Below are 14,163 nucleotides of genomic sequence, written 5' to 3'. Positions count from 1 at the left end.
AGGCCGCCTCCGGACCTGGTGTAGCCGGTGTCACAGTCCTGAAACAAACAGGGGGACATGTCTGCATGTCAATCTTGTATGATATGAAAAAGACAGATGAGATTGGGAATGTTCTTTAACATAAAAATAACACCTCTAAATGTAAATTTCAACACCCGCACATGCAAAATTCTGCATTCACAAATGCAAAATTCAACACCTGCAGATGCAAAATTCAACTTTCGCAAAATCAAAATTCAACATTCACAGATGCAAAATTCAACACCAGCAGATGAAAAATTCAAAACCTGCAGATGCAAAATTCAACACCTGCTGATGCTAAATTCAACACCTGCAAATGCAAAATTCAACATTCGCGGATGCAAAATTCAACATTTACAGATGCAAAATTCAACACCTGCAGATGCAAAATTCAACTTTCGCAAAATCAAAATTCAACATTCACAGATGCAAAATTCAACACCAGCAGATGAAAAATTCAAAACCTGCAGATGCAAAATTCAACACCTGCTGATGCTAAATTCAACACCTGCAGATGCAAAATTCAACATTCGCGGATGCAAAATTCAACATTTACAGATGCAAAATTCAACACCCGCAGATGCAAAAATCAACACCTGCGGATGCAAAATTCAACATTCATGGATGCAAAATACAACATTCACAGATGCAAAATTCAACACCTGCAGATGCTAAATTCAAAATTTGCGGATGCAAAATTCAACATCATAAGATGCAAAACTCAGAGCCTCACACTGATACTGAATATGCTTACATCCATGGCATCCATGATATGAGTCAGTATATAATTTGACAGCAGAAACCTTCAAAATCAGTACTAAAGTATACATACTGAACAACAATGTTAGGGGTCATGAATATTTGGGGGATGTGTTCTTGTAGTGAAGACTGAGCACACAATGTCATAAAAATACCGCAAATATTCATGATCCTTAACTTATTTTGTCCAGTATACCTGTGCACAACGCGTTCTGGAAGGAAAGACATCAGCAGAGGACACATCCCTCCCGTTGTGAACGGTTCAATAAAATCATGTTGTATCTGGGGGGTTTTCTTTGATACTCTGTGGCAGGGAATAACTCAGAGGTAGCGCAGTAAACGACCGTACCTCACAGGACAAGCCTTTGTAGCCACGAGGACAGCTGCACTGCTCCACAGCGTACGCCCGGTCCTGTCGTGTCTGCCGGCTCTCTGCGATGTCCAGAGAGATGTCACTTATTCTGAAACAAACAAACACCAAGACAGGACAGTAACTTTCTGCCCAAAACAGCGTGAGTGAGTGAATATGGTTTTATGCCACTTTTAGCAATATTCCAGCAATATCACGGCGGGGGGCACCAGAAATAGGGTTCACACATTGTACCCATGTCGGGAATCGAACCCGGATCTTCGGCGTGACGAGCGAACGCTTTAACCACTAGGCTACCCGACCGCCCCCTGCCAAAAACAGAAGTTTCTATTTTCTTATAAACTAAACATAGCCACCACTTTTTATAATAATAAATTACTCATTTTGAGAAGAAATATTGAAATGCTGCACTTAATTTGAATAAAACATTTTCTCAACTTGTTAGAAGGTTTGTATTAAATTAGAACAAAAAAATTCAGGACCTCTTTGAAGTAAATAAAACAAAGAGCTATATAATCCAATAGTACATACGCAGCTTCGTCAGTGGATTCGGAGTATGTTCCTCGGATGAGGATGTAGTCAAGGTCGGCAAGGGCCATCAACAAGAACTCTCTCATGGCTTGTTCACCATCCAGACGGTACCATTGTTGCTGAAATAGAGAAGCGATCAGTAACGCAACTGTCACAGACGGCTCTTGCCTTCTTCACAACAATGGATGCGATCAATGAAAGGCAGTAGTGGATCTGAGATTGGGTACATGAGGTTTGTGTGTACCTCATACGAGGATTTATCTAGGATTCAAACTAGGTGACCTTGACAGGCAAACTGATTTAAAATCTTGATATTCAAATTGGATTTTTTTAATGTTCAAATTTTCAGAATTTCAGAGGAATTTGCTACAGAAAAATTGGCCCCTGAGCAGTTCTCGATGAATCCCTGCTCATATATGGGAATGTTAAGGACTGCGACACTGCACCAATACAGGGTGTAAGTTCATACCTCATACATGGGAATCTGGAAGGACTGTCTAGAGTTAGCCTGGAACTGTTCCCGGTCAGCACGATACACCAGCGTGATGTCATTTCCCTGGAAACATGGCACAGCAGCATTATTTATTAATCAATGAGTGAGTTGGGATTCTGGCACGCCAAAGGGACACAACTCTTCCAAGCAAATTGCGGCACCTTAGACAGTTGACTCCCTTTGGCCACTAAAATGTTTCTGAACATTCCACGCTGACCAAATTTGATCATATCACATCAATCTGGGCCACACAACCCAGCAGTTGATACACGCAATCAACCAAGTCACAGTGCCTGACCACTTGATGCAATTTAGGCCAGACATTTTTTCTCTCTTGGATTTATAGATTTTTGAGAAGCCAATTCAGGTCAGTAGGTCAAATAAATATCACAAATATATTCCAGTTTCAAATAAATGTTTCTTAATTTCCTCAAAATGTAAAGCAGTTTTTAAGATAATTTTTCAACAGGTTTTAATTATTATTAATATTGATAGCAGTTGTTGTTCTTAACTCTTAACATCTTAATTATTTCTGATCGGTGCCCCTTGCCCCTCACCTCAGTACCTATTCTAACCCTTGCCCCTCACCTCAGTACCTATTCTAACCCTTGCCCCTCACCTCGGTACCTATTCTAACCCTTGCCCCTCACCTCAGTACCTATTCTAACCCTTGCCCCTCACCTCAGTACCTATTCTAATCCTTGCCCCTCACCTCAGTACCTATTCTAATCCTTGCCCCTCACCTCAGTACCTATTCTAACCCTTGCCCCTCACCTCAGTACCTAGGGGACCTATTCTAACCCTTGCCCCTCACCTCAGTACCTATTCTAATCCTTGCCCCTCACCTCAGTACCTATTCTAATCCTTGCCCCTCACCTCAGTACCTATTCTAACCCTTGCCCCACACCTCAGTACCTATTCTAACCCTTGCCCCTCACCTCAGTACCTATTCCAACCCTTGCCCCACACCTCAGTACCTATTCTAACCCTTGCCCCTCACCTCAGTACCTATTCCAACCCTTGCCCCTCACCTCAGTACCTATTCTAACCCTTGCCCCACACCTCAGTACCTATTCTAACCCTTGCCCCTCGACTCAGTACCTATTCTAACCCTTGCCCCACACCTCAGTACCTATTCTAACCCTTGCCCCTCACCTCAGTACCTATTCCAACCCTTGCCCCACACCTCAGTACCTATTCTAACCCTTGCCCCTCACCTCAGTACCTATTCTAACCCTTGCCCCTCGACTCAGTACCTAGGGGACCTATTCTAACCCTTGCCCCTCACCACAGTACCTATTCTAACCCTTGCCCCTCACCTCAGTACCTATTCTAACCCTTGCCCCTCACCTCAGTACCTATTCTAACCCTTGCCCCTCACCTCAGTACCTATTCTAATCCTTGCCCCTCACCTCAGTACCTATTCTAATCCTTGCCCCTCACCTCAGTACCTATTCTAACCCTTGCCCCTCACCTCAGTACCTATTCTAACCCTTGCCCCTCACCTCAGTACCGATTCCAACCCTTGCCCCTCACCTCAGTACCTATTCCAACCTTTGCCCCTCACCTCAGTATCTATTCTAACCCTTGCCCCACACCTCGGTACCTATTCCAACCTTTGCCCCTCACCTCAGTACCTATTCCAACCTTTGCCCCTCACCTCAGTACCTATTCTAACCCTTGCCCCTCACCTCAGTACCTATTCCAACCTTTGCCCCTCACCTCGGTACCTATTCCAACCTTTGCCCCTCACCTCAGTACCTATTCTAACCCTTGCCCCTCACCTCAGTATCTAGGGGACCTATTCCAACCCTTGCCCCTCACCTCAGTACCTATTCTAACCCTTGCCCCTCACCTCAGTACCTATTCCAACCTTTGCCCCTCACCTCGGTACCTATTCCAACCCTTGCCCCTCACCTCAGTACCTATTCTAACCCTTGCCCCTCACCTCAGTACCTATTCCAACCTTTGCCCCTCACCTCAGTACCTATTCCAACCCTTGCCCCTCACCTCAGTACCTATTCCAACCCTTGCCCCTCACCTCAGTACCTATTCTAACCCTTGCCCCTCACCTCGGTACCTATTCTAACCCTTGCCCCTCACCTCAGTACCTATTCCAACCCTTGCCCCTCACCTCAGTACCTATTCCAACCCTTGCCCCTCACCTCGGTACCTATTCTAACCCTTGCCCCTCACCTCAGTACCTATTCCAACCCTTGCCCCTCACCTCAGTACCTAGGGGACCTATTCAAACCTTAGTCCCTCACTTCTAACAACAGGCAACCTATTCTAACCAAGGTCTCCAAAACGTGAAACAACTCACAGAGATCTCGACAATGGGCTCCTCCAGAGAAATGGGGGTGCTGTCCTGACCCGGGCGGTATCTCAGGGTGAAGCGCAGGTATCCTCCGTAGGCAGTCACCTGAGTGGAGGAATACATTCATGAAACATACTGGCAACGGTTTCAGGATTCACAAATACACACGGAGAATATTGGGCATTTTTCTTTTTTCAAAAGTGGACAATAAGGTTCATAAAACTTTTGTGCTTGCATTTTGTACAAAAAGTTGACTGTAGGCACATCTCAATATGACAAGGATTGAGTCTTTTTCATAAACAAAACAATTGTGATGATGTCATCTATCGTTGTTGCAGTTGATTCTGAGCCAGGAACTTGCTAGCCAAGCTGACATTATGCTAAATCTTAGAGAAATAATACATTAATACGACATGGTATAAGTTGGATAAATGACTTGACTCTTTATAGTCAAGTCCCGTCGTGATCGAAAATGGGACAACTACACGATACAAAATGATACAAACATGTTGTAATAGGAAAAATGAAAAATGAAATATATTGTTATGTTATGTTGTTAGCGGAATATGTTTTCTAATCACGCAACTCCTAAAGCTTGACACAAAACAACTGTTACGGCTGTATGACTGATTCAAAATACTTTAAAAAGCATAGTCTGTTTCACAGGTTTCACCTTTCTCGAAAACACTCGAAAATCCAGAAATTTTCTGAACTCATTAATACAACCAAATAGGTTGAAATATCTCACATTTGAAATAACAGATATTAAACCTATTCCCCTGGAGACTAACTATCAGCATTGTGATACCGTGGTTTCACATTGACCTGATGAGCTAACCACAGCAGTTCCCTCCCTTACCTTGTCACCAAGGAAACGCTGAGGTAGGCTCCAGTAGTAGATGTTCTCCCTGAGGTTGTTGAATCCACGGTATGTCAGCTCACGAGAGTTGCGGTTGACGGTGAATCCCTGTTCGATCTTCTCCTTCCTCATCATGTCTGTTAGGCTGACGCCCATACGATCCTGAGTGAAGGACACTCCAATCTGGCCGACACACAAACAACATGTCATTAAAAATACTTATTAAATGTGCACTGGACTATCATCACTTTCATAAAATGTTACCATTACATTATAAACATGGCTGGAATATCTGATACTTGACTGAGTATATATAGCAGTTAAAGGGCAGTTACCTGCCCGAATGAACTGGCTAGAATATCTGATTCCTGATTGAGTGTATACAGCAGTTATAGCCTGGCTACCCACCTGAGCTCTGTCTTATACTTGACGGAGTGTATACAGCAGTTATAGACAGACTACCCACCTGAGCTCTGTCTTATACTTGACTGAGTGTATACAGCAGTTATAGCCTGGATACCCACCTCAACTCTGTCTTATACTTGACGGAGTGTATACAGCAGTTATAGACAGACTACCCACCTGAGCTCTGTCTTATACTTGACTGAGTGTATACAGCAGTTATAGCCTGGATACCCACCTGAGCTCTGTCTTATACTTGACGGAGTGTATACTGCAGTTATAGACTGACTACCCACCTGAGCTCTGTCTTATACTTGACTGAGTGTATACAGCAGTTATAGCCTGGATACCCACCTCAACTCTGTCTTATACTTGACTGAGTGTATACAGCAGTTATAGCCTGGCTACCCACCTGAGCTCTGTCTTATACTTGACTGAGTGTATACAGCAGTTATAAAAACCTGGCTACCCACCTGAGTCTGTCTTATACTTGACTGAGTGTATACAGCAGTTATAACCTGGATACCCACCTGAGCTCTGTCTTATACTTGACTGAGTGTATACAGCAGTTATAACCTGGCTACCCACCTCAGCTCTGTCTTATACTTGACTGAGTGTATACTGCAGTTATAGCCTGGCTATCCACCTGAGCTCTGTCTTATACTTGACTGAGTGTATACAGCAGTTATAGTCTGGCTACCCACCTGAGCTCTGTCTTATACTTGACTGAGTGTATACAGCAGTTAAAACCTGGCTACCCACCTGAGCTCTGTTCCAGGAGGTGCTGGTGCACATCTGAGTGACGCCCATACAGAAGCAGGCGATGCATCCGAAGGGGTAGTTCTGTGACAAGTAGTACGTCTCTGGCTTACACTGGTTGCAAGTGTTGCCGATCACATTGGGCTGCAATAACACAAACAAGTTCATTAGTCCTCAGTTTGGGGCACGAGTGGCCCAGTAGCTAAGGCGCCGCGATTCGCTGTGCAGAGTTGCGTCCCTTGGGCACGCCAGAAACCTATGATTGTGGGTTCGAATCCCGGTTCGCCCCGATTATGTTTCTAGGTTTGTCAACACCATACCCCTGCTCGTGGCTTTCACCGCATCACTTCGGGCTTTCCTCCACCAATAAGCTGACACGCCGCGATATAACTGTTATACTGTTAAAAGCGGCGTTAAACCCAACTCACTCACTCACTAGTCCTCAGTTAGTCCTACATGGACACAGGGAGATGAGCGTGAAACGCACTTTTCTTTTCAACAAATATGCAAGGTCATGGCCAAAACTATTCAGATACATGTATCAAACAATCAGATCATGCATATACACTGAAATTGACTGAAGCTTTATCTTTACTCAAACATATACAAGTCAAAAGAAATGGGTGAATCGTCAGAAAGAAATGTGAACATGTAGTTTAACCACTGAGCTATAGTGAGTTTTTGTGATTAAACAATATATCAAGTGACTAACCACAGGTCCGGGTAGGTACCCGGGTCCTACTCAGGACCCACCCGACCCGAGTACCCAAGTTACCCGTCCCAACCCTAATATATACTGAACATTTTACTGGGTATTTTCATAAAATTGTTTGTTCAGTCTTCACTTCTAAAAATATTCATGACCCCTAACTTTTTTGTTCAGTGTATGAACCAATTAGCGTATTGCCCGTTAACATTGGTTTTCAGTAGAAAGTACTGCCACTTACCCGACAACTGCAGCGGTCGGTGTCAATGTTGGGCGAGGTGGAGAGACTGCCCCTGGGGTCACATCCAGTCTCAACTGAAACATGATAATGTGCATCATCATAATTCTCTGAATCCGGGGGCATGGGTGGCCCAGTCGTCTAATGTTCACTGTGCAGAGTTGTGTCCCTTAGGCACGCCAGAAACCTATGATTGTGGGTTCGAATCCCGGTTACCACTGATTATGTTTCTAGGTTTGTCAGCACCATACCCATGCTCGTGGGTTTAACCGAAGTGGAAAACGTCTGAGACCTGCATCACTTCGGGCTCTCCTCCCACATTAAGCTGACACGCCGTGATATAACTGTATTACTGTTAAAAGCGGCGTTAAACCCAACTCACTCACTCACTCACTGAATCCATATATTACACATGCTAAAAGCACGACATTATTACCCCAGGCAATGGATCAGTGAGCACTCAATTTTCATTCTCAGCTTTCTTGGGAGTATACAGCCCAAGCTGATATATCACTGATTGAATGGGGTGTTTCGAAAGATACAGGGCATTTTGACTACTTTCTGATTGGTCAGAATTGTCACATGACACATAGATGACTCACTGATTGGATGGGATGGTAAATGGAGATGGGCAGGGTTCACAGTCATATTAGGCGTGGGTGGTTATCAGTCTCATTACTCTCTCATTCCAGATAAGAATATAGGTCTGCAGCAACCTATGCACATTCTTACTTTGAAATCTCTTTTTCAGCCCACATTATCATATATTCCCTGCATAGTGTTTACACACAGCTATCGTGTAGAATACATGACTTACTATTCTCTTGCTTGCAGGACCTTCCAGGGATGCTGGGGTTGCCACGGTAACCTCGGGCGCAGGTCTCACACTGACGGCCGGTGTAGCCTGGTGGGCAGGCAGTGCAGCGAATACCGGCGTTGTCTCTCACGCATGTACGGCTGAACCTAGATGAAGGATGAATTGAAACTATATCCTGACACAGATGCAATTTTCATAAAATGACATGACATGACAAACATGACAATACCTGAAAGGACATGACTTAACATAGTTTGACATGACATGACATGACATGACATGACATGACATGACATGACATGACTTGACTTAACACACCTATCTGATTGGTCAGAATTGTCACATGAACTACAGATGACTTACTGATTGGATGGGGTGTTTAAAATAACATGATATTTTGACTACTTTCTGATTGGTCATAATTGTTCTCCAGTCACATGACATATAGATGACTAACTGATTGGATGGGGTGTTTCTAAAGATACTTGGCATTTTGACTACTTTCTGATTAAGTAAGACGAGTTCAATTGCTTGATAAAGGTGTTAGGATCTACACCGAAACGTCGCACTAATTGTAATAAAGAAGTTGTTCATCCAAAGAACTCGTCTTGCTTCATCACTCCAACTTCTAAATGCCACTGAAAGAAGTTACTTTCTGATTGGTCAGAACTGTTCTCCAGTCACATGACATGTAGATAACTCACTGATTGGATGGGATGGTAAGAGGACATGGGCAGGGTTCACAGTCATTGGCAGTTCCTCGTGTGGCTTCTCCTACTGTTCCTTCCATGCACAGGTTACACAGGGGTCCCTCGGTGTTGTGTTGGCAGTTCTGGTAGTTGTGAAGCAAGTAGTATATAATAGCACGTTTGTTTCAAGTTGTCAAGGAAATAGTATACAGTTGATGGCACAATATGTTTGTAATACACATACAGATACATTTTGAAATTGAAAAAGATGGAACTAAATGCAGCTTTTCTAAGCTTTACTTCACTAAAAAAATACATGATGATACAACTAACGACAAATAATCAACTATTACAGCCGATGTAAGTTTGTCCTATCCCAAATATACTGTTATAATCTGTTTCTTAAATGCTAAATTGTATGGGATCTTACTTGCACTCTATGAAGTAAGCATTCATCATAAGTGAGGTGAAAAGGGGCTTAACGTTGTGTTCAAGGTTGTTGCACTGATATAGCGACACGCATGCATGTGCGTGTGGCTGCTTGTACTAGCCCGGACTAATGCCTGTATGATAGTGCTGAGATACCACGCCACAGTTTAACATGGATATCCAACTCAGATACAGTGTACTGACTTCAAGCCAACCAGTCCTTGTTTTATCCCCATATTGCCGAACGCAAGGCAAGGTAACAACAAGTTCTATTTAACATATTTTGATATTACGTGTCTGGTGATAGAACCACCAACCTTTCTCTCTCTAGGAAGACTCCCTATCAACTAGGCCACGGAGGCGGAAAATATCCTTTGAACCAACCATGAAATTTGGTGATTCAGCGAAATGTGAGACAATCCGTTTTCTACTCACCTTGCATTCCCCACTGATAGGGTCACAGTCGTTGGAGTGGCCGTTGCACTGGCAGGGCAGACACTCACCGAGGTAGCGCCCCCGGCTAACACGATAGAACCCAGCGGCACACACCTGACAAAAATAAACGTTCAATCAACTCATTAAGGAACATCAGGATGATTTCACAAACCAGACCTTTCCAATCTTTTTCATTTCCTTCTGAAATAGATAACTTTTCCATTCCTCATTCTCTTCTCCCAGCCCTTTTCCCTATCACACCCAGCACTACCCTCCCTCCAGTCTTTCCTTTGTCTTAAAAAACCCACCCCACCCAACGCCAACCACAACCCTCCCTCCAGTCTCTCCTTTGTCTTACCCACCACACCCCACGCCAACCAAACCCCTCCCTCCAGTCTCTCCTTTGTCTTAAAAAACCCACCCCATCCCACACCACATCAAACCCAGCACTACCCTCCCTCCAGTCTCTCCTTTGTCTTACCCACCCCACCCCACCCCACCCCACCCCAACAACACCTTACACCCCTATCACACCCAGCACTACCCTCCCTCCAGTCTTTCCTTTGTCTTAAAAAACCCCATCCCACCCCACCCCTATCACACCCAGCACTACCCTCCCTCCAGTCTCTCCTTTGTGTTACCCTGCCCACCCCAACAACACCTTACACCCCTATCACACCATCACCCCACCCTAACCACACCTCACACACCCATCAGACCCAGGACTTCCTGAGTCTCACCTGACAAGACAGTCCAGTGTATCCTGTTGGGCAGGTACAATCTTCCACAAGCTCAGCACGTCCAAGTCCTGTTTCCTGAGAGACGGCAGTGCTCAATAGTACATTGCTGATTCTGTAAGACAACGAATACAACATATGTCATTGTTACTGCAGTTCAAGTTTCACACAGACCATAGGGCGAGCATATTGTGGGAAATAAGTCCAATTTATGGAGGTCGTAGACGTTCACCACTTCGGGTATGGAATCTGGCTGGTTGTGTGATGAAGCACTATTGGGCCTTTATCCAGCAGGGACAGTATGGCAACCCCCTAACCTAATCGCAGGGTGAGTGACAAAGGATTGTCATAAGTCCTTTAGCTGAGGGGCAAAATTGTATTCAATCATTATAAGTGTCTGACCTGAAGGTATAGTGGTTGGTTGGTTTGGTTTTTTACGCCGCACTCAGCAATATTTACGACAAGCATAGTCGCCTTTTACGGCAAGCATGGGTTGCTGAAGACCTATTCTAGGTATAGTGAGTGAGATAGAATCAATCACCTTAAGTCTCTACTTAATGACAGGGTGAGTAACATTAAGTCTTTGTAAGTCTCTACTTAATGACAAGGTGAGTAATATTTAGTCCTCGTAAGTGTCTACTAAATGAAAGGGTGAGTAATATTAAGTCCTCGTAAGTCTCTGACCTGATGGCGGAGTGAGTGAGAGAGAATCAATCATCATAAGTCTCTGACCTGATTGTGGACTGACGGTCATCGTAAGTGGCTCGGATGAGGATCCGAGTAACATTCTCCAGCACCATCATGAGATCCTCGCGGTTGGCGTACTCCGAGATGGGTGTGTCTCCGCGACGTGGGCCGTCGCTCTTGTCCCAGGCAGACTGTCAACAGAACAGATACAGATCAGGTTAACAAGTGCTCTTGTTGAGTGAGTGAGTGAGGGAGATTATAGGTTTCTTTTAGCAATATTCCACCCTTGCAAGTTGGGGCACAGGCATATGACTTTGAGATACTGCACCCTAATTGAGGATCAAACCTAGATTACGGTACCAGTTCATTATCTGCCTAAAAAGACTACCAGCCCTTTACCTGCTGTGGAATCCTATGGGCCCTTTACCTGCTGTGGAATCCTATGGGCCCTTACCTGCTGTGGAATCCTAAGGGCCCTTTACCTGCTGTGGAATCCCATGGGCCCTTAACCTGTTGTGGAATCCTACCAGCCCCTTATTTGCTGCAGAATCCTACAACAATACCAGCCCCCTTATCCACTGTAGAACTCTACCGGACCCAATATCTGCTGCAGAATCCTACCAGCCCCTCATTTGCTGCAGAATCCTACCACTTACCTCAACCAATGGAATGTCGACTCTGAAGGGATCACCTGCATTAGCAGTATCAGCTGTCCTGTGGTACAGTGTGATTCCGTTACCCTGACAACAGAAACAGAAACATTCACTGCAGTGGTAGTGTTGTATACAGGTCATAAATCATAAAAAACTGGAACTGCTGGATTCTGCATCGATAGTGTTTTAAACGTCCAATTTTTTCAAACCGATGACAATTGAAACTTTTTCATTATGGTCGACGGGAATGGAACCCAAAACCTCCTGATCAGTAGTTAGATGTACACTAACCATTGGACCATAGAACTTGTTTGAGATAGGTGGTTCATAAGAAGGTACCATGTTTCCCTAGCCAGATATATTTTACACTCACTTCTTTAGACTGTCATAACACACTTTTCTACATGATATTATATTAAACAAATATTAATAAAGGTGAGGGGAAAAGGGGTTTAATGTCGCATCCAAGATTATTGCACTCATATAGCGACGTACATGCTCATGTGTGTGTGTGTGTGTGTGGCTGCTTGTACTAGTCCGGACTAATGCCGATTTTATAGTGCTAGCCCACTGAGATACCATGCTGCAGTTTAACATGAATACCCTACTCAGACACAATATACTGACTCCGAGCCAACCAGTACTTCACTTAGCCCCTAAATGCTGACCGCCAGGCAGGGCAACAACAATTACCATTTTTTAATGTTTATCGGTTTGACGCAGCCCAGGAATCGAACCTCAGACTTTCCGTTCTCTAGGTGGACCCCCTACCACTAGATCACAGAGGCGGTCCAAATATTAAGAAATGTTGTTTCAATGGTTCATAAGTCTGATAAAACACTCCTCCTCGGTTTTGGTAGACAGAGTAAAACTTTCGTGCCTCGGTGACATGGCGAGTAAAACTTTCCTGCAGCAGTGACATGGCAAGTAAAACTTTCCTGCAGCAGTGACATGGCGAGTAAAACTTTCCTGCAGCAGTGACATGGCGAGTAAAACTTTCCTGCAGCAGTGACATGGCAAGTAAAACTTTCCTGCAGCAGTGACATGGCAAGTAAAACTTTCCTGCAGCAGTGACATGGCGAGTAAAACTTCGGGTTTAGGCCGACTCACTCACTGCTTCCATGGTTTTACTATGTCAGCCAAAACCACAGAGTCTTATCCCTGATGTAAACTCTTGTTCGGTACCAAAGATTCTGTATTTTCATACATACGTAACTTCCACGTATGTGAAAATAACTACAAATGAGTTTGTTCCAATCATGTTCAATGTCTCCTAAAGGCCTCAAAATGTAAAGAAATGGTTTGTGATAGTCAATAAACTAAACAATTCTAAAGCTCCAATAAAGACTTCAGTGGTTCATTCTACAGAGGTCAGCACTGACCGTGATGATGACATCCTGGTCCTGGGTGGGACGTGGGAAGTTGCTGCGGATGTTGTATGAGACAGAGTAGCTCAGTTTGCCTCCGTAACTTGTCAGCTGTAACAGACGAGGGAGGGAGATTACGCACAGTTCATATATAGAGACTATAGACTGAGCCTGTTTTTGAATCATAAATTTCATATGTGATCCTTTTGAGAGCTTAATGTATGATATTTTGGAAATCTTTTGGTAAGTGCGATATATATTTTTAAATAGCTATATATGATATTTAGGATATGGAAACACATGAGGGTAATGATCCATCATAATAAAATGTCGTTCTTAAAATAATCGAAGTACTGGTTTCCGAGGTACGGGGACGGAAGACTCCAGTGACCTGATGACCGATCACGGAGCGGAAACTTACCCTGTTTCCGAGGTACGGGGAGGGAAGACCCCAGTGACCTGATGACCGATCACAGAGTCGAAACTTACCCTGTTTCCGAGGTACTGGGACGGAAGACTCCAGTGACCTGATGACCGATCACAGAGTCGAAACTTACACTGTTTCCGAGGTACTGGGACGGAAGACTCCAGTGACCTGATGACCGATCACAGAGTCGAAACTTACCCTGTTTCCGAGGTACTGGGAGGGCAGACTCCAGTAGTAGCTGCCTTGCTGCAACACGCGGTCGAAGTCGGACACGGAGAACTGGCGCGATGTTGGCAGGAACTGGATGAATCCGTCCTCCACAGGCAGGAGATCTCCACGACGGACCATCTGGATCTGGTTGCCAAGGGTGATCTGAAAACAACACAGAAAATGTAAACGTACAATACAAGAAGATTGAAGGGGTGGGGTGTATGAAAATAATCCAACCTTGACGAGTATTGACTTTT

General features: G+C 44.3%; 1 protein-coding gene across 18 annotated transcripts in view; it reads right to left on the bottom strand.

The window, feature by feature from the left end:
* Positions 1-14,163, bottom strand: part of LOC139471385 (basement membrane-specific heparan sulfate proteoglycan core protein-like) — a 231,766-nt gene that overhangs the window by 59,366 nt on the left and 158,237 nt on the right. For all 18 annotated transcript variants that reach the window (XM_071253730.1, XM_071253731.1, XM_071253735.1 and 15 more), the window contains 16 exons: positions 13,895-14,068; positions 13,285-13,380; positions 11,906-11,989; positions 11,295-11,440; positions 10,566-10,677; positions 9,826-9,939; positions 8,977-9,104; positions 8,273-8,418; positions 7,459-7,532; positions 6,515-6,655; positions 5,351-5,533; positions 4,498-4,596; positions 2,151-2,237; positions 1,682-1,800; positions 1,130-1,241; positions 1-38 (listed from right to left, as the gene is read on the bottom strand). The exon at positions 1-38 is cut by the window's left edge and continues 76 nt beyond it. In XM_071253730.1, coding sequence (XP_071109831.1) covers positions 1-38; positions 1,130-1,241; positions 1,682-1,800; positions 2,151-2,237; positions 4,498-4,596; positions 5,351-5,533; positions 6,515-6,655; positions 7,459-7,532; positions 8,273-8,418; positions 8,977-9,104; positions 9,826-9,939; positions 10,566-10,677; positions 11,295-11,440; positions 11,906-11,989; positions 13,285-13,380; positions 13,895-14,068 — 1,853 coding nt within the window. The remainder of the gene's footprint in view (positions 39-1,129; positions 1,242-1,681; positions 1,801-2,150; positions 2,238-4,497; positions 4,597-5,350; positions 5,534-6,514; positions 6,656-7,458; positions 7,533-8,272; positions 8,419-8,976; positions 9,105-9,825; positions 9,940-10,565; positions 10,678-11,294; positions 11,441-11,905; positions 11,990-13,284; positions 13,381-13,894; positions 14,069-14,163) is intronic.

Source organism: Haliotis cracherodii, unplaced genomic scaffold (genome assembly GCF_022045235.1).
Source record: "Haliotis cracherodii isolate W230 unplaced genomic scaffold, xgHalCrac1.p SCAF_22, whole genome shotgun sequence".
NCBI lineage: Eukaryota > Metazoa > Mollusca > Gastropoda > Lepetellida > Haliotidae > Haliotis > Haliotis cracherodii.
The sequence above is the reverse complement of the archived record's forward strand: the minus strand, read 5'-3'. Positions and strand labels throughout refer to the sequence as shown.